At 35.9% G+C, this 18,757-nt stretch overlaps 1 protein-coding gene across 1 annotated transcript in view; it reads left to right on the forward strand.

Moving 5' to 3' along the window:
* The first annotated feature begins 319 nt into the window (after window positions 1–319).
* Window positions 320–18,757, forward strand: part of FAM98B (family with sequence similarity 98 member B) — a 35,143-nt gene continuing 16,705 nt past the window's right edge. Inside the window, exons 1-4 of the mRNA XM_060168725.1 lie at window positions 320–452; window positions 8,490–8,635; window positions 9,786–9,920; window positions 15,525–15,703. Coding sequence (XP_060024708.1) covers window positions 382–452; window positions 8,490–8,635; window positions 9,786–9,920; window positions 15,525–15,703 — 531 coding nt within the window. The 5' untranslated portion in view covers window positions 320–381. The remainder of the gene's footprint in view (window positions 453–8,489; window positions 8,636–9,785; window positions 9,921–15,524; window positions 15,704–18,757) is intronic.

Genomic DNA, 18,757 nt, shown 5'->3' on the forward strand with positions numbered 1-18,757 from the left:
TATTTGTTTAGGTACATGATATTATGTACAACTTTAGCTCAAGATAATTAATATTTCATTTAGGGATTTTTGTTGTAAAAAGGGAAAGCCGGAATCTGATTGGTTGAGAACTTGGTAGAATCACGATGTTTGCTAAGACAACTCAAAGAAGTCTTTTTATTTCTACTATTTATTGTTATTATTATTTTTAAAAGTTAGCATTGTTACATAAGTTGGTTTTAGGCAGGAGAGCCAATTGCCTCCGGGCCGGGAACGTTTTGTCCCCCAGTGCCAGAGGCACGCCTAGGCAGTCCAGGTTGAGAGCCGGCCGGAACCTTGGCGCCGCGACGCCAGTTTCCGGCGGGCTCCTTAGAGCGCGGAACAGCTTTGGACCGAAGGACCATGAGAGGGCCGGAACCGGGTCCCGAAGCTACGATGGAGGGGGACGTGCTTGACACTCTAGAGGCACTGGGGTGAGTAGTCCTGGGGCCGCCTTTCCCCCGAAAACGTAAGCTGTACCTCCGATGGCTGCCTCAGTCTCCGCTGAGCTCTTGCCGCTCGGTGCAGGCCTCCGTCCCTGCCTCGCTGTCTCCGGCGCGGACAGAGTTAAGAGAGAGGCGGGAGAGAAATCCGCTTGGGGGGTGGAGCAGGCCCGGAGAGCTGGGGCGCTTGTCCCCCTCTTCCGAACTACTTGCCTCGGAACTCCGCAGCCGGGACCCGCGGCGAAGGCGCGGAGGGGCCCGGCTGGCAGCACTCCTTTGGGGAATTAGTTGCTGCCCCGCGGGTGGTATTATTGTTGACGCTCCGGGGGAGAGGTGCTGGAAGCCGGAGCGCAGCTGTTGACTGTTGTCTCCTACCTTGTACAACCTGTGGATTAATTAGGGCGCGGGAGCGAATCTCCTGCTTCCTTGACCCGAGAAAGGGGTTTTAGTTCAGTGCAAGTCCATTCATTTCACCGTTTCTTCCATTCATTAACAACATATTAATTTGGTGTTAATCTGTATTTGTGTGCTAGGCCGAGGAGGAAGACAGTTTTCAGATTACTAGTAGGTTACCTAGTCGGGGAATATAAAGAGTCCACTGGTGTTTGCAATTCAGAGTGGTTAAGTGCTATGAGAGCTCCTGGAATGATGTTAATACTTGCAGGCATGGGTATCAATACATGCAAAATAGTCTCTCCTTCAGCCTCATCCTGTTTTTCTTCACAGCCCTGGGGTCCCAATCCCAAATTATCTTGTCCTGAACATTTATTTATTGTCTCTTGAACATCCACCCTCCACCCACTAATACACAAAAGTCAGCTCCAGGAGAACAGGTACCTTACTTGTCTTGTTCCCCAAAACATCCTACAACCAGATCTGCTACAATAAATAGTGGTTGGATGAATGGGTAAGTAAATGAAGAAAAGTTCAAAGCAGAGAGTGCACAGAGGTAAGCATAGGGCCAGATAGTTGCAAGTCAAAAAAATACACATTAATTAAAGACATTGGAGCCATCTGTAAAATTGTGTGCCCTGCCACGTCTGGAGTTTCTTGGATAGGATAGGCTGTGCCTTTGCAGTACTATCGTGAAGCTTGAACCACCCTCTCGCCCCCCTTTATTTTTCTTAAAACTGCACTTGCTCCTCTATCAATTGCTTCTTTGGGACCCTGATAGTACCTACTTTGCAGTGACTCATTGTTACAGAGCCTTGCACTTACTAGATCCTGAATAAATATTTGTCAAGTGAAAGAACAGAGCCAGTGATTACTTAGGGGGCATTTTTACTTCTGTGAAATCCCGTGGAAATTTTCACGTAACTTGGTTAAGGAAGTAACCAACACAAAAAGTTAAAATAATTAAAGTGTTTTGCACCCAAATAGTTTGAGCTCCCAAGTATTCCAGATAAGACTAGTGGGATTCTATAAATAGTTTTTGAAAACTGGAAAGTCAGTGCTTTTTTTTTTCTTTCATTCTTTGAATTTGTTTATATTATAGGTGTTTTGAAAAATGAAGTTTGGTGTAATCTTGGCTTTTATCAAGGAAAATTATTTTAGATTATTCACTATAGAAAGTAAAACAGTTTAGAACTGATTTAAAACATACTTTAGAACTGATTTTTCCTGGAATAATTAAGGACAAGATTTTGAAGTTTGAATTTTCCTATAATGATAATGAAAAGTGAAAAAAGTAATTGTTTATTTACAATATGTGTTGTAATTGAACATGCGTTTCAAAATTTCCATGTAGATTGTGAATAATGCATTTTCTGTTGTGATTAAAACATTTAGGATATCAGTGAAGGTACTTCAGTTTATCAGATAAAATAGGAAATTAAAGGGAGGAATTAAAAGGGAAAATCTATGTGAAAGAACAGTTTAGTGATGTAGTACATTATAAACGAAAACAGTGTAGTAATAACTTAGTTTCCTAATCTGTGAAAGGAGCAGGCTGGATCAGATTTCAGAAGTCTCAGTTCTGACAATCTATGATTTTTGTAGAACAGTGTATCTCGACCCTGGTAATACATCAAAATCATGTTTGGAGCTTGTAAAAAAATGTTTCAGTGTGGTATATACCACCAGCTGTGTGAAGCATGATCTTCAGGGGTGCGATATAGGCATGCATATTTTTAAAAAGCTTCACAGCCTAGGTTGAGAACCACCATTGTGGAGGGAAATTTATTTCACATATTTACTGAGCACAGCTCTGTATTGGACGCTGTTCTGAGAAGTCATTGGTGAGCAAAACAGACTTGGTTCCTGTCCCAATGGAGCTTACAGTCTGGTGGAGAAAAAGACATGATCACACAAATATTTATAAACTAAAATAAGTGTTTCAAAGGAAAAGAACAGGGTGACATAATGTGGCAGGAGGACCTATGTAGTCTTAGGGGTTAGTGACAGATTACTGAGGAAGTGACATTTGAGTTGAAATAGGAAGGGTGAGTAGGAGTTAACTAGGTGAAATTGGCTGGGAAAGGAGGACAAAGGTGTCCTTACAGTGAGGACAAAATATGAAAGACCTTAAAGTGGAAAGGATCTGCCATATTAGGAGAACTGGAAGGGGGCTGATGTAGCCGGAGGGCAGAGAGCAAGGACCAGTGTTAGAAGATTGGATCAGCGAGGAACAGGGCATGCAGCACCTTTCAGGCCATGTTGAGGATTTTGTTCTTTGTCGTGACAGCAATACGACATGATTGAAGAATTTTAAATAAAAAAGGGAGTGATTAGATCAGGGGTCCCCAACCCCCCCGGGGCTGTGGGCCAGTAGTGGTCTGAGGCCTGTTAGGAACCAGGCTGCGCAGCAGGAGGTGAGCGTGGAGCGAGCAAAGCTTCATCTGCTGCTCCCCATGGCTCACATTACCGCCTGAACCAGCTCCCCTACTCCCCTCCCTCTGCCCCCTCTGTGGAAAAATTGTCTTCCACAAAACTGGTCCTTGGTGCCAAAAAGGTTGGGGACCGCTGGATTAGATGTCTAGTTTGAAAAGTTACCTCTGTCAGCAAGGTGGAAAATAGATTGGAGAATTAGTTAGTAGTCTAGGCAAGAAGTGATGGTTGCTCAGTGGCAGTGGATATAGAAAGAAGTATATTACTGGTCTCAGTGATTTGATTGGCTATTAGAGCTGAAGGAGATGACAGTATAAAGGATTCATTTCTTCAACAGGTGTTTATTGAGCAACAAAATAAAATGATACACTTTGGAATCTCAATTGGACAGGGAAGAAAGTGAAGACAGCCGGAATCTAGGAAATGCAGAGAATGTGGAGGGACCATAGGAACTGAGGTAGAGATGATATTAAGTGTGGTCAAAAGAGCAAGCTGGAAGGATAGATAGTAGGCTATGGTCAGGGAGTGACATGTTCAAATTAGTGATTTCGGAGGTGACGTAGTTCCAGGTGATGGCATGATCTGGGTGTGGCTTACTTATGTGCAGTGGCAAAGGTTGGAAAAGAGGAGGTTAGGGAATTGAGAGCTCAGGGTATTGGAAAGGGTATACATATGGACTTCGAAGAAACTCAGTATAATTGAAAAAAATAGGAATGGAGAGGAAAAACTGAGCACAGGGAATGTTGAAGAGTGTCCAAGAGATTGATAGGTGAAAACCACGAGAGAAAGAGGGTGGCATATCTGACTGGCCTGAGCCTGGAGAGAGCGGGAGATATTTATAAGATAATGAGGGAGTCGATCAAAAAATGGGCAGAAGATCTAAATAGACATTTCTCCAAAGAAGACATACAGATGGCCAAAAAGCACGTGAAAAGATGCTCAACATCTCTAATTATTAGAGAAATGCAAATCAAAACTACCATCACCTCACACTGGTCAGAATGACCATCTTCAAAAAGTCTACAAACAATAAATGCTGGACAGGGTGTGGAGAAAAGGGAACCCTCCTACACTGTTGGTGGGAATGTAAATTGGTGCAGCCACTATGGAGAACAGTATGGAGGTTCCTTAAAAAACTAAAAGTAGAACTACCATATGAGCCTGCAGTCCCACTCCTGGGCATACATCTGGAGAAAACCATAATTTGAAAAAATACATGCACTCCAATGTTCATTGCAGCACTATTTATAATAGCCAAGACATGGAAGCAACCTAAATGTCCATCGATGGAGGAATGGATAAAGAAGATGTGGTGTATTTATACAATGGAATATTAGTCATAAAAAAGAATGAAATAATGCCATTTGCAGCAACATGGATGGACTTAGAGATTATCATACTAAATGAAGTAAGCCAGAGAAAGATAAATATCATATAATATCACTTATATGTGGAATCTAAAAAAAGAATGATACAAAAATGAACTTATATACAAAACAGAAATAGACCCACAGGACATAGAAAACAAACTTACGGTTACCAAAGAGGAAAGTGTGTGGGTGGGGAGGGGTAAATTAGGAGTTTGGGATTAACATATACATGCTACTGTATATAAAATAGATAAACAAGGACCTACTGTATAGCTCAGGGAACTATAACTCAGTATTTTTTAATAACCTATAAGGGAAAAGAGTCTGAAAAAAAATAGATACATATGTACGTATAATGAATCACTTTGCTGTGCATCTGAAACTAACAACATTGTAAATCAACTATGTTTCAATTTAAAAAAAAAGATAATGGGAGAGCAGTGATATGGATGCTGTATTCGGAAGCAAGGAGGACAAAAACCCCACCATTTGACCATCAGGCACTTAAGAGTAAAATACCCAAAGCTAGAGGCAGTAGGGATAAATCTTTCTGAGAAGACATTGACAGAATAGGAGAGTTGTTTTTTATGGATGGAACATATGGAAGAGTTTGAGAAGCAGGAAGAAGTGGAGAGCTGGATCAGAGGCAAGCCAGTAGGGTGGGTAAATGACAGGGGGAAAGAAAGGGTCTAATATTTTATATGTTGGCCGATGAAAATAGAAAACAGAAAGTAAGTTAGACCCCGGCTGTGTCTTTGTGAAGGTTTACCAATGGCCCTACTGGACTGAAGGTTTGGTTCACCCAGCTTAGAGCAGTGTCAGATCAGCAACTATGGTTCAAGTGTGCATGGCCCTGGGGGAGTCTAGGCCTAGGGGAGGTGTCCCCAGTTACTACTAAGTTATTACTCTTCGGAGTTACTCTTTGGAGTAAGAGTAGCACTTTCCTAATTCAATAAGAATTTATAGAACAAACTAAGCATGATAATAATACCTATCTTACAGGATATTGTGACAGTTAAATAAGGTAATATACATACAGCACATAGCACTGGCCTAAGATTAGTTTATAAATGTTAGTTGCTATATGATTATGATTGTTATTAGATATTCAGGTTTGTTAAATGCATTTCTTTTTTCTTTTTCTTTTTACCTATTTTGAGGAACTGAGGCATTAAAGCTTGTGTATTCAGGATTTAGTATTTTTGGTGATTTAGTAAATTTTTGCTGAATTTTAAAATTGGCATTTCAGTAAAAATAACTTACCAATAATATGAATTAGTTACATTTTTTCAGGAGCTTATGATTATTGCTTTATTGCAGAAGTGAAAGCATGTAGGGGGAAATAAGATATTTACTGCTAAGTCTCAATGAGAGGTGCTGTAAGATATGGTAGAAAGGTAATACAGGGGAACCAGTCTTGGTTGGAGGAGCAGAGACTGGTCTAGTCCCAGCTGTCTTTACCTGGCTGCATTACCTGGCCAGGTTATTTACTTTGTTTCCTTATTAGTGTAGACAGAAGTTTGAGTTCACATGGAGCATTTGGGGTCAAATCTGGATTTAAATCAGAGTGTCGTCATTGAACTTCTGATATTATCTTCTGGTCCTACAGAATTAGGATAATAATAACTTCAAATCATTGCTGTAAAGAGTAGATGAATTGGAATATTCATCTGGCCTGCTACTTAAGGCAGGTATCCTAACCTTGTTGAGCCTTAATTTCTTATCTGCAAAATGGGGCTTTGAAACTACTCACCCTTCGTGAAATATGACCAGAGAATTTAGAGAAAAAGAAACACAAATGGCCTTTAAACATATCAAAAGATGTACAGTCGTGCCATAAGAGAAATGTAAATTAAAACTATACTGAGGTACCAGATGGTCAAAAATCCAGATTTTTGACATGAGTCAAATGTTTGGTAAGTTATGGGTAATGGATACTCTTCTACTTCAGTGGTACAACCCCTGTATAGGCAAATTTAACATTAGCCAGCAAAGTTGGATAGCCATTTACCCTTTGATCCAGTGATCCTACCTCTAGAAATCTATTCCAGATATACACTGACAAAAATTTGCCCAATTTTTTTAATAGCAAAGCATTACAAAAAACCAAAATGTCCTTCAGTGAGGGCATAGCAAATAAAATATGGTATATCCAGACAGTGGATACAACTATAAAAATGTTTGAATAGTATCTCTACAGATCTCTAGTATATATAAATATGTGTCTGTGCATGTGTATGTTTAAAAAAAGGAATAGAACAGTAGATAGTAGGCTGCCTTTTATCTAAAAAAGATACATTTATATATATATATATATTTTGTGTATATATATGTTTATATTTTAAAACATTATGGTTTGACAACCCCAAACTAATAAATACGGTTTCCTATGAGGAAGGGAGGAAACAGAGTACTAGATGGAACAGTATTAAGATTGCAAGCTAGAATTGTCTGAATGTACCTTGTTTTGTTTTAGACTTTGAAACCGTATAAATGTTTTACATAATTGTAAAGCAAAATTAAAATGAAATCAAAACAAAAAAAGAGAGACAAACCCCTAAAAATTAAAAGCAAAATGAAAAAAATACCTATCAGTGTATTGAGTAGGAGGTTTAATCACATGGAAAGGAATTGTTTTTCTATACATCCTTACTGGAATCTATCCTAATGATAAAAATATAAATTGTTTTCATTAATTTTATTTTTAGTAATAATGCTTGTTTTTTCTATTCTGAAACTATGTAATTTATGTTATTTTTATATTTACTAGGATTCTGTAAATGTCATAAAAAAACAGAATTTTCATTGTAAGAGAAAAATAGATAAAAATGTAAAACAAAATAGGTAAAAACCCTATAATTCTAAATTTGAACTGGAAATAGCAGTGTGAACTCCTGATATAATTTCTTTTAAAAAGGTACAGATACAGTGATTAACCTTTACGACCAGATTGTGTATTCTAAATACCATTGAAGAGAATCAGGGCTTCTTGGAGAAATGGCTGATTACAGGTATAGGGGAGGAACATATTGTCATAGAAAGCAAGGAAAATATTTAAAGAATAATGGGGACAAATCAAAGGACTCATTGAGTAACATGAATGTGCTCCCACTAATCAGAGATAGGACAATTTGAGTATCAAACGAAAAGTAAATGCAATGGATTAAAACCCATCAACTGTGCTAAAACTTACAAGTTTAATAATGTGGGGGAAAAAAAGGCTCAGTTACAGAAAGAACAGTAAAAGTAGAAAACTGGTATCAAATTCAATTAAGGTAATATATAAAAATGGTTTGAAAATTTAAGGTTCTATTCAAATACACTTTGTAGCAGTGTTTAAAAGTATAAAATTATAAAAGAAATGGTTAAGGTTAAAGTCTCCTATGTCCTCAGTTTTAATTTTTTTAATTTAAATTTGCATCTGTTCTTTTTTCACTATATTACCTTTTTCTTATTCTTGTAAGAATAAGAAAAGTTATAGTTATTAGACTCTATTCTATTTGACCTTGTTATATGTAATATTTATCTTAAAATTGGTTGATAATTTTACTAAAAAATTTTAAAACAAAGTCAAATGTTAATTATATAGAGCAGAAATCAGCAAACTATTTCTGTAACAGACCAGATAGTAAAAATTTAGGCTTTACTGGCCACACTGTCTCTGTCACAAATACAGGAAAACAGCCAGAGAGAGTTTGTAAATGGGTACAGTTGTTGGCTGTGTTCCAATAATATTTTATTTACAAAGACAGGCAGCAGACGTTGATTAAAAAGTATTAGGTGTATTAGGGTTTTGTTTGTTTGTTTTAACCTTTTATATCTTCCTTTCTAGGTATAAGGGACCACTGTTAGAAGAGCAAGCCCTTATAAAGGCAGCAGAGGGTGGACTATCTTCACCTGAATTTTCAGAGCTCTGTGTTTGGTTAGGCTCTCAAATAAAATCATTGTGCAACTTGGAAGAAAGTATCACTTCAGCTGGTATTGCTATTGAGTTTTATTTACTTTTCTGTTTACTAGTAAAATGAAATGATAGGTTATGATTTACAGTTTTATCTATAATGTGCTCACTGTACAAAGAAAAGTCATTACTACAAACAACTTCAATATGTGATTTAAATATCTTTGGATTAAATTTTATATTGACTAATCCAAAATTGGTTCTTAAATTTATATAAAATTATAAATAATTATTGTTTATCTGCTGCCTTGAATTTAGTATTGTTCTTTAGAAAAAGAAGAGTCTGAATTTGGTTATTTAAAAAGTTTAAGTTTTGAATACTGCTTATTTTGAATTAAGGTGTTTTTTCCCCCTAAAGTATGCATATATTTAATCCCTAATTTAAGTTGTATTACCAAACCTATAACTCAGGACATGGATTCACATAGGAATACGTTTATAAAAAACTCCTGTACTAGCTCACAAGGTTTATTTAATTCACTACTGTACTGGTAGCTGGAGTTCTTGTGGGTCTTTGATTGGTAGAATTTCAGACATGTAATAAAATGAAAAATAAAATTTGTGGGGGCATTTGCTAGGAGACCAGTAGCCTTCCCTTCTGATGCTGTCCTTTTAAATTGTTTTTTTCCTTGCCAAATCTAATAGAATTCACTTGAAGCTAAGTAAAATAAGCTGAATTCAGAACTTATGACACAAGTTCCCACATAATTAGATGATGAAAGAAAGATAAGCGCTGAGGCTTAATTTGATGATAGCATTTATTATCCAAATCCATAGAAATACAATAGAAATGGATCATTTGCTCTGAAGCCAATTAATAATTATAGCCATAATAATGCTTTTAATATTTCAGTTACTAACATAAAATATTTCCATTTTATCTGCTTTTATGGAAAGCCCATTGGAAGATATCAGAGATTTAAATATAAAAATATTTATAATTTCATGATTAGATACTTATGTTCTTGAATTTAAATGTTGCTTTCCATATGTAGAAATATGTTTTGGTTACTTTGACCTAAGCTTTTGGGGTCACACATTTAAGGATTTAATGTCAAAGTGAAAATTTGGAATTGAATATAAAATTAAAATCAACTAGTGGTAGATTTGATAGTATCAGATTACATGGTAAATATTTAGTAAATGTTTTATACCTTTTCTTGTTTAAAGGGAAAGATGATCTAGAAAGCTTCCAGCTTGAGATAAGTGGCTTTTTAAAAGAAATGGCATGTCCATATTCTGTACTCGTATCAGGAGATATTAAAGACCGTTTAAAAAAGAAGGATGACTGTTTGAAACTTCTATGTAAGTTATGTTTCTTTGAACAATTTAAATGCATGTGTTTAATCTGGTTTGTGTTATTTTCAAGTCAAGATTTATGAACTTTAATGAATCATTAGATATTTTGTGTATTAGAAAGTTTTTAATATTTGGCTTAAAATATGAAACTAACTCAGAGATTTTTATATAAATGTAGTATAAATTCTACTAAAGTACTCTTTAAGATTTCTAACACTTATGATTTATTTGGCCAATGTAGAATGCCCAGTGTTTGTGACTTGTATGGTACTTCAGTAATTTTTCCTTCACCTAATTCATCTCTTTACATTTATGACTAATTGGCTAAAGTGGTGATCTCCAAACTGCTATTTAATCTTAAAACTCTCTGAAACTAGGCTGCTAAGCAGATTATTAGATGATAGGCACTGAATGATGGTTCAAAAATATTCATTGATCCCTTTCTACTGTACCAGAAACTGCTCTAAGCATTAGGGATGTATCAGTTTAAAAAAAAAATTGTGCCCTTGTGCCACTTGAATTTTAGTGAGTGTGGCCTATTTTCATCAGGGGTGAATTTGGAGTACAGATTACCTATATCTAAACAATTACTATGAATAACATCCATTTATTTATATTGGCTCCCTTAAAATTTTTTTAAATTCAGTTAGTTTAATTTCATGCTATTTTGGAAGTTCTACAAGCGGTGACTATTTGAAAGAATTTTTCTAACATCTTCTATTATTGAAGATTTCTATTTTAGGTTGTACCATTTATAAAAAGATGCATGTGATATATTCCTCTATGTTCTAGTGTTAAAATGTTAGTTTCATTAGAGCAGAAATCATGTTTATGTGTTTAACTACTGGTGGTGTTGGAAGTGTTGACATTTGAATTATCTTGTTTGTTTCGGGGAGGATAAAAATTATGTGCCCTTCCCCCTTTTCTTACACTATTTCCTTGTCTTCCTCCCATTCAGTGTAAGTCACTGATTTAATGAACCATTGTTACTAATGGGAGGTCACAGTAACCCTTAGGTGTATTGGGACACAAAGGAAGGTAAGAAGCACTGGCCATGAGGAACTTGCATATAGATATAGGTAATCCTTAGATTACCTTATCCTTAACCTTAGATATAGGTAATCTGTAATTCTTTATGTTAGTCAGTGAGAACTGTGTAAATCATCATGTTTCCCTTTTTGCCTTTGCTTCTAAGAAGCTCAGCAATAACGGTAATACAAGTTTCTGGTCCAAATAAAAGTAAAGAGGAGATATAAGAGAGGTTGGTATAGTTTTTTCTGATTATAAACATACATGCTCAGGAGGTGTGGTGAAATGGGGAATTGTTAAATGAGTACAAAGTTTCAGTTGAGGAAGATGAAAATATTCTGGAGATGGATGGATGGATGGTGGTGATGGTTATACAACCGTGTGAATGCACTTAATGCCACTGTACACTTAAAAATAGAATGGTAAATTTTATGTTACATGTTGAAAAAATACATGCTCATCATAGAAATCTTACAAAGTAGATAAATATGAAAAGAAGAAAATAATTTATAATTTCACTCCCCAGAGAGGATCATGAATAACTTTTCAGTGTATTTCCTTTTCCTTCTCTTTTTCCTTTGTACACACATATTTAAATAAGATTTAGATCTGTTACAGATGTAGTTCCTGCTCTTCCTCTTCTTCATTTAATGTATTGTGAGCATTTTCCCATCACTTAGTATTTTTTGAAAAAATGATTTAAATTGGCTACATAACATTCTATGTTATGGGCATTTTTACTTAAGATTTCAAATTTGGGGGTATTTGGATTTTTCTAATTTATCTATCTATCTATCTGTTTATGGCTATGTTGGGTCTTTGTTGCGTGTAGGCTTTCTCTAGTTGCGGTGAGCGGGGGCTACTCTTCGTTGCGGTGCGTGGGCTTCTTATTGTGGTGGCTTCTGTTGTTGCAGAGCATGGGCTCTAGGCGTGTGGGCTCAGTAGTTGTGGCTTGCGGGCTCTAGAGCGCAGGCTCAGTAGTTGTGGCGCATGGGCTTAGTTGCTCCACTGCATGTCTAATCTTCCTGGACCAGGGCTTGAACCTGTGTCCCCTGCATTGGCAGGCAGATTCTTAACCACTGCGCCACCAGGGAAGTCCCAATTTTTCTATTTTAAATTAATTTTTTTGTTCATATTTTTGGTTACTTAGACAAAGATCATGAACATTTAAAAAAATTCTCTGGTCTAGATATATTGCCATAATTTGCTCCAGAAAGGTTATACCAATTCACAATCTTACCAGCATCTATTTCAGCTTTATCTTTAGTTTGACTACCTTTAAAACATACTGATATAATAAGCTTCTTCATGTTCTTTTAGAATTGTTTGCAACGTGTGTAAAATGAAAAGGGCCACATTCCTTACTATGTGGAGAGCTTTTATAGAGATAAAAACTCACTGGACTACTGAGCCTGCGCGTCTGGAGCCTGTGCTCCGCAAAAAGAGAGGCCACAACAGTGAGAGGCCTGCGCAACGCGATGAACAGTGGCCCCCGCTTGCCACAACTAGAGAAAGCCCTTGCACAGAAACGGAGACCCAACACAGCCAAAAAAATAAAAATAAATATAAATAAAAAAACTCACTGGAAAAATATGTAAAGTACATAAGGCATGAAAAGGCATTCTACAGAAAAAAGTTAAAAAAAAATTGTTTCTAAACATGAAAAGATGCACAGTTATACCCCAGAGTTAAAGAGTTACAAAAGAAAAAAAAAAAAGGATACCATTTTTCACTTACCAGACTAGCAAATACCAGAAAAAAAAAAAAGTCATAATACAAGTTTGGGGGGAGTAAGCCTTCTCATATACTACAGGCGTTGGAGTGTGGTGGGAGAGTAATTGGTACAATCTTTTGGAAAGGCAAATTTTCAATAACACAATTAAAATTCACCTGTCTTTTGACTTGGCAGTTCAATGACTAGGAGTTCATACTAACTGTACAAAGATATATGAAAATAATGTTCATTATGGCATTGTTTGTAGTAGTTAAATAGAAATGGTACATCTTTGCAGTGATATCATTCTATAGCCATTAGAATGAGTAGATAAAATGTGTAAATATGGAATGATCTCTAAGATATATTGGTAAATAAAAAATATACAGAACATGTATCGTATGCTCTTGTTTCTCTAAAAGAAATAAAAGTGCATAGGTGGTAGAGACATATACTAAATATATACACACACACACACACACACACACACACACACACGCACATGCCTAAAAATATGCCCAAGAAACTAACACTGCTGATTGCCTCTGGGGAGGGGGAATCTGAGGATCTGTGGTGGGAAGAAGACTTTTCACTGTATTATTTCCCATCTGTGAGGATTAGCATTTTAAATACTAGACTGAACTCTTGTTTGTACTGTTACATACAGCATGTTTCCATAGAACAAAGACAGACTTCAGCCATGATTGTGCACAAAATATAAATTTTTGAAGAACTGGTGATCTGCTTAATGAAGTTAAAAAATCAGAGGGACCTTGGCATAGTCCTCATGTGCAAAGTTTGATACATGTTGGTCTTAACTTTTTGTGGATTCTTTAGACTATCGTGTATAAATTACATGAAAAAATCTTAAATTAGTGGCTCTCGATCCTGCCTGCCCATGAGAGTCACCTTGGGTCTAAAACCACACAGATTCCCAGATCCTACTTCAGACCTACTGGTTCAGAATCTCTGAGGGTGGGACCCTGGTACTTGTACTTTTAAACAATTTCTCAGATATTTTTTCTGCTCAGCTGAAGTCGAAACTGTTGTATTAAATTGTGTGTGTGTATAACTTTAAACAAATAAAAACAAACCCCAATATCTTTACTGTTGTAAAAGTTAATTTTAAAAAAGACTGTAATGATTTAAGATAATTTTTTGCTTTCCAAAATGATATTTTTTAGTTTTTTTTAATTGAAATAGAGTTCACATAAAATATTGTTAGTTTCAGGTGTACCACATAGTGATTTGACATCTGCATACATTATGAAATGGTCATCATGGTAAATCTAACCATCTGTCCCCATACAAGGTTATTACAGTATTATTGACCATATTTTATATTGTGTGCTACACCCCCATGGCTGATTCCTTTTCTTTCTGGAGGTTTGTACCTCTTAAGCCCCTTCACCTATTCTACCCCACCCCCACACCCCTTCTTTCTGGCAACTACCTATTTGTTCTCTGTGTATATGAGTCTGTTTCCATTTTGTGTTGTTTGTTTTGTTTTTTCCATCTAAGATTTTTGAATGATTTTTTAAAATATGGCTGTTGAAAGGATGAAATAAAATGTTGACAGTGAAAGGACTTGTGAACAGCCTGGGGTGGTCTGTCTTAAAGGCAGTTTTTCAAATTGCTCAATCTGCTTAATCAGTTAAAGCTATACATTCTCCCCTGGCTTGAGCTGTGCATATCAGAGAGAGAATATTTTATCAGTCTTACACATTCTTAAGCATTTTAAAATTGTTGAAGTACAGGTGGGTCTCTCCTACTAGGCTTTAAACTCTTTGCAAGTAGGCACTATTTAAAAAAAAAAATTCCTTCTGCCCTCTTTATTATTCTTTCTTTTTGTGATAAGAATACTTAATGTAAGATTTACTGTCTTAGCAAATTTTTAAGTGTACAATATAGTATTGTTAACTATAGGCACTATGCTGTAAAGTAGATCTCTAGGACTTATTCATCTTATATAACCAGTATGTATCAAACTTTGCTTATGAGGACTATGCCAAGGTCCCTCTGATTTTTTAACGTATTTATTTTTTTTTGGCTGCGTTGGGTCTTAGTTACTGCGCGCGGGCTTTCTCTAGTTGTGGCGAGTGGGGACTACTCTTCGTTGTGTTGCACGGGCTTCTCATTGCGATGGGTTCTCTTGTTGTGGAGGACAGACTCTAGGCGCATGGGCTTCGGTAGTTGTGGCTCGCGGGCTCTAGAGCGCAGGCTCAGTAGTTGTGGCGCACGGGCTTAGTTGCTCCGCGGCATGTGGGATCTTCCCAGACCAGGGATTGAACCTGTGTCCCCTGCATTGGCAGGCAGATTCTTAACCACTGCGCCACCAGGGAAGTCCTGGTCCCTCTGATTATAAAACTTCAATAAAACAGATCACCAGTTCTTCAGAAATTTATATTTAACCAATATAAAATTTATATTTAACTAAACGCCTTGTTTCCTCCTTCCCCGGCCTGGCAATCACCATTCTACTTTCTACTTTAGGAGTTTGACTGTTTTAGATTCCTCATAAAAGTGATATCATTAGTATTTGTCTTTCTGCGTCTGGCTTATTTCTCTTTGCACAGTGTCCTCCAGGTTCATCCATGTTGTCACAAATGGCTGGATTTTCTTCTTTTTTAAAGCTGGATAATAATTCCATTGTATACATATACCACATTTTCTTTATCCATTCATGTGTTGAAGGACATCTAGGTTGTTTCCAAATCTAGGCTGTTATGAACAGTACAGTAGTGAATATGGTAGTGAAGATCTCTTTGAGATCCTGATTTTCCCTTTGCATGTATACCCAGAAGTGGGATCTTTAAAGCATTCTTGTGCATTTTAACATTATTTGTTTTTCCCTTTTCTTATTATAGTATTTTTAAGTACAGAGCTTCAAGCTTTACAGATATTACAGAACAAGAAACGTAAAAGTTCTCAATTAGATAAAAATAGTGAAATTTATCAGGAAGTTCAAGCTATCTGCGATACCCTTGGTATTCCCAAGTCAACAACTTCTGACATTCCGCTTATGCTGAACCAAGTGGAATCAAAGGTATTGTATTTGTTTTATTTTTCATTTCCCCCAAATTCAGTTAAATGCTGATATGTAAATGTTGAATTAAAAATGAAAATACAGTTGACCCTTGAACAATGTGGGACTTAGGGGTGCTAACCCTCTGCAGAGTCGATAATTAACATACAACTTCACTGTTGTCCCCCTGTATCTGCAGTTCGCATTTGTAAATTCAACCACCGGTGGATCAGATAGTACTGTAATTTTATTTAGTGAAAAAAATTCACATATAAGTGGACCAGCACAGTTCAAACCCATGTTGTTCAAGGGTCAACTGTATTTCCTTTAAGTACAAGATATACATTCTATTTAAAGAAACATTTATCTTCGTGTAAACTAAATTTTGGATTTGGAGTTAATATGCATGTGACCTAATTTGACTGTAAGTAATATTCGGGAATCAGATCTTAATGAGTGAGTGCTAGGCTTTGTGAAGGTTTGCCCTGATAGAAATCCTTTTGCAAATTTAAGGGTCCCTTTTCTAAACAAGGTTGTATTACGGTATAATGAAAGAAGTATAGTTATCCTATGAAGTCAAAGGCAAACTAAATTTCTTTTTAATGGATGTTGTTAATAGAATTGCAGTGTGGTTGTCTTTGGCAGTGAGCAAAGAAATGCACAATTTCTGGTGAATAAGTGTTTAGTAAATGTTTGTTGTATAGTGAATAAATGAATGAGTACCCTGATGGAGTAGTTAAAAACAACTAAAACCTGTGTACTTCTAGCTTTTTTTTCCCCAGTTATTAAACTGTCCTTGTTCCCAGTCAAGCCATCGATTAGAGAGAATGATACTCTCACAGACTAAATTCTGGCTTAATTCCTAGGTTTTGTAGGAGTCCTCTAGGGGAATAATACAAGATTCATTTTTAAGGAAAAGAAAATTCTCACCCTCAAGAATAGGTACTAAAACTCTGTTTTTAGACATGCTGTTTTAAACTAAATTCTTGAATAAAGTACTCTTTGCATTGATAATTTATGAACTGAAAAATAAAAAGATTTGTCTTACTGAATGTCAGAGAATTTTAGTATCATTAAGATGAAAACACAGTATAAAAACTTTTTTTTTCCCCCTAGAACTTGTAAACCAAAGAATAAGCCTATGAATCCCAGCTCAGAAACACTGGTTAGAGTGTAGAGTTAATAAGTTGCTCTTCAGAATTTGTTTCTCTGGATTAAGAATGATCTGGGGTTGGCTAAAATATCTGGGGCTATTTCAAATTGAGACAGATTTCTAGACTCTTCCTAATCTCCCAGTGCTTACACATATTGATCCCAGAGAGGTTTTTTCCTTTTATGAATTTCAGTTAGAATTTAAAAATACCCCCAAACCTCTTTTCCCTGCTTAAAGCAGGCTGTAATGCCTGTGTTCAAGTGCTGGCAGGCTAATTATAAGGTAGTAGTTACTATGGCCATCATGGCTAAATATTTACCTATAATGACTTACTTCTCCATTCAGTTCCTATCAAAAGCAAAAATTTCCATATTTTCTTCTATGTACGATGTGTCCAGAAGACACTTCTCACCATTGGGGAGGAAATTTATCATTATCTTTTAGCTCGAAGCTGTTCAAATGTAAATCTAAAGTAATTATAGTAATATTAACAGCACACATACAGCATTTACTGTGCTAAATGTTTATATGTAATAACTCATTGCATTCTTACATCACCTATAATGAAGTAGTAATATTATTATTTACAACAGCCATTTGAGAAAATTGAGGTACTGAAAGATTTAATAAATTAGACAAGCAAGTTTCTAAGTAGTAGTAGTGGTAGACTGGAGTTTCAAACCCAGGTGGTCAACCTCAGAGTCTGCTCTTAACTCCCTCTTTATCACAAGTAATTCTCAAAGTTATTAAAACTGTTATCTAATGTTGAAATACAGGGAATGTGATTATATGTGAGAAACTTAAGCATGCATTCAGAGTCCCTCTTGAGTAAGGGGTTATGACTAAAACTTTTAGTAGTATATGAAATATCAAAATCGAAGGTACTTACAATAGTGAGGAATCTACAGAAATGGTATGTTTTAAGAAAATAATAATTCTTTTCAATGTGTAAGAGCAGTGTCAGTAATCACTGTTGTAGTGGTAGATTTACTGTGATGTAAAGCTTAAGCTTTGGGACCCCCTAATTTGCACAAGTTCTTTCTAAGCTCATTTTTCAAAAATAGCTTTCTCAAGATTTAATTTAAGTGCTATAAAATTCGCCCATTTAAAGTGTACAATTCAATGAATTTTAGTATATTTACAGAGTACAACATCATCAAAATCTAATTTTAGAACATTTCCATCATTCTCAGAAGAAACCATGTGCCCATTTACAGTCACTTCCCATTACCACCACCAGTTTCCAAGCTAATTTTGTGTTCATAATTTTTAATTCTTTTTAAAAGAGGTCCCCCAACATTAAATAAGGTTCATACTCCTCAAAATGTGAACTCTTCCTGATTATTTTCTCTAGTTACTTTATAACTAAGCAACTGTAAATATTTCATTCTGTTTGAATGACCTCTGATATTGCTGAAGCAAAAGCGAATGTCTAAATCTTGTTCACCAAAATAAAAATGTTTCAAGTAATTCAAATCAGTGGCTTTGCAAAAGTAATGAAATGTGTATGTGGCGACTAATTGAGAGGGCTTGCTCTCCTGTGTTGTCTTGCTAAACAATGGAATGTGTACAGAATATTTCAGGGAGTAAAACCAACATACTCAGCAAAGGTTTTAGTATCCCTTTTGAGAATTTGTCAGCATGTAAGAGCGTGCCATCTTAAGAAGAAACTCTGAATTTATTTCACATATAAATTATAGATTCTCATAATAAAACCTTTTAGTAGCTACTTCTTTAGTTGTCCATGTACATTATTTCTTACTCTGGAAAAGGTGTGCTATAGCTTGAATTAATGTAACTAATGCTTCTTTGAGAAAGATACTCTGCATTGTAGTGATATTCTTTCCTATTATGTGAAGGTATATTTTAACTATTTCTCTTTAACATTTTATTAATTCTCTAGCATTCAAAGCGTTTTAAGC

Source organism: Lagenorhynchus albirostris, chromosome 1 (assembly GCF_949774975.1).
Source record: "Lagenorhynchus albirostris chromosome 1, mLagAlb1.1, whole genome shotgun sequence".
NCBI lineage: Eukaryota > Metazoa > Chordata > Mammalia > Artiodactyla > Delphinidae > Lagenorhynchus > Lagenorhynchus albirostris.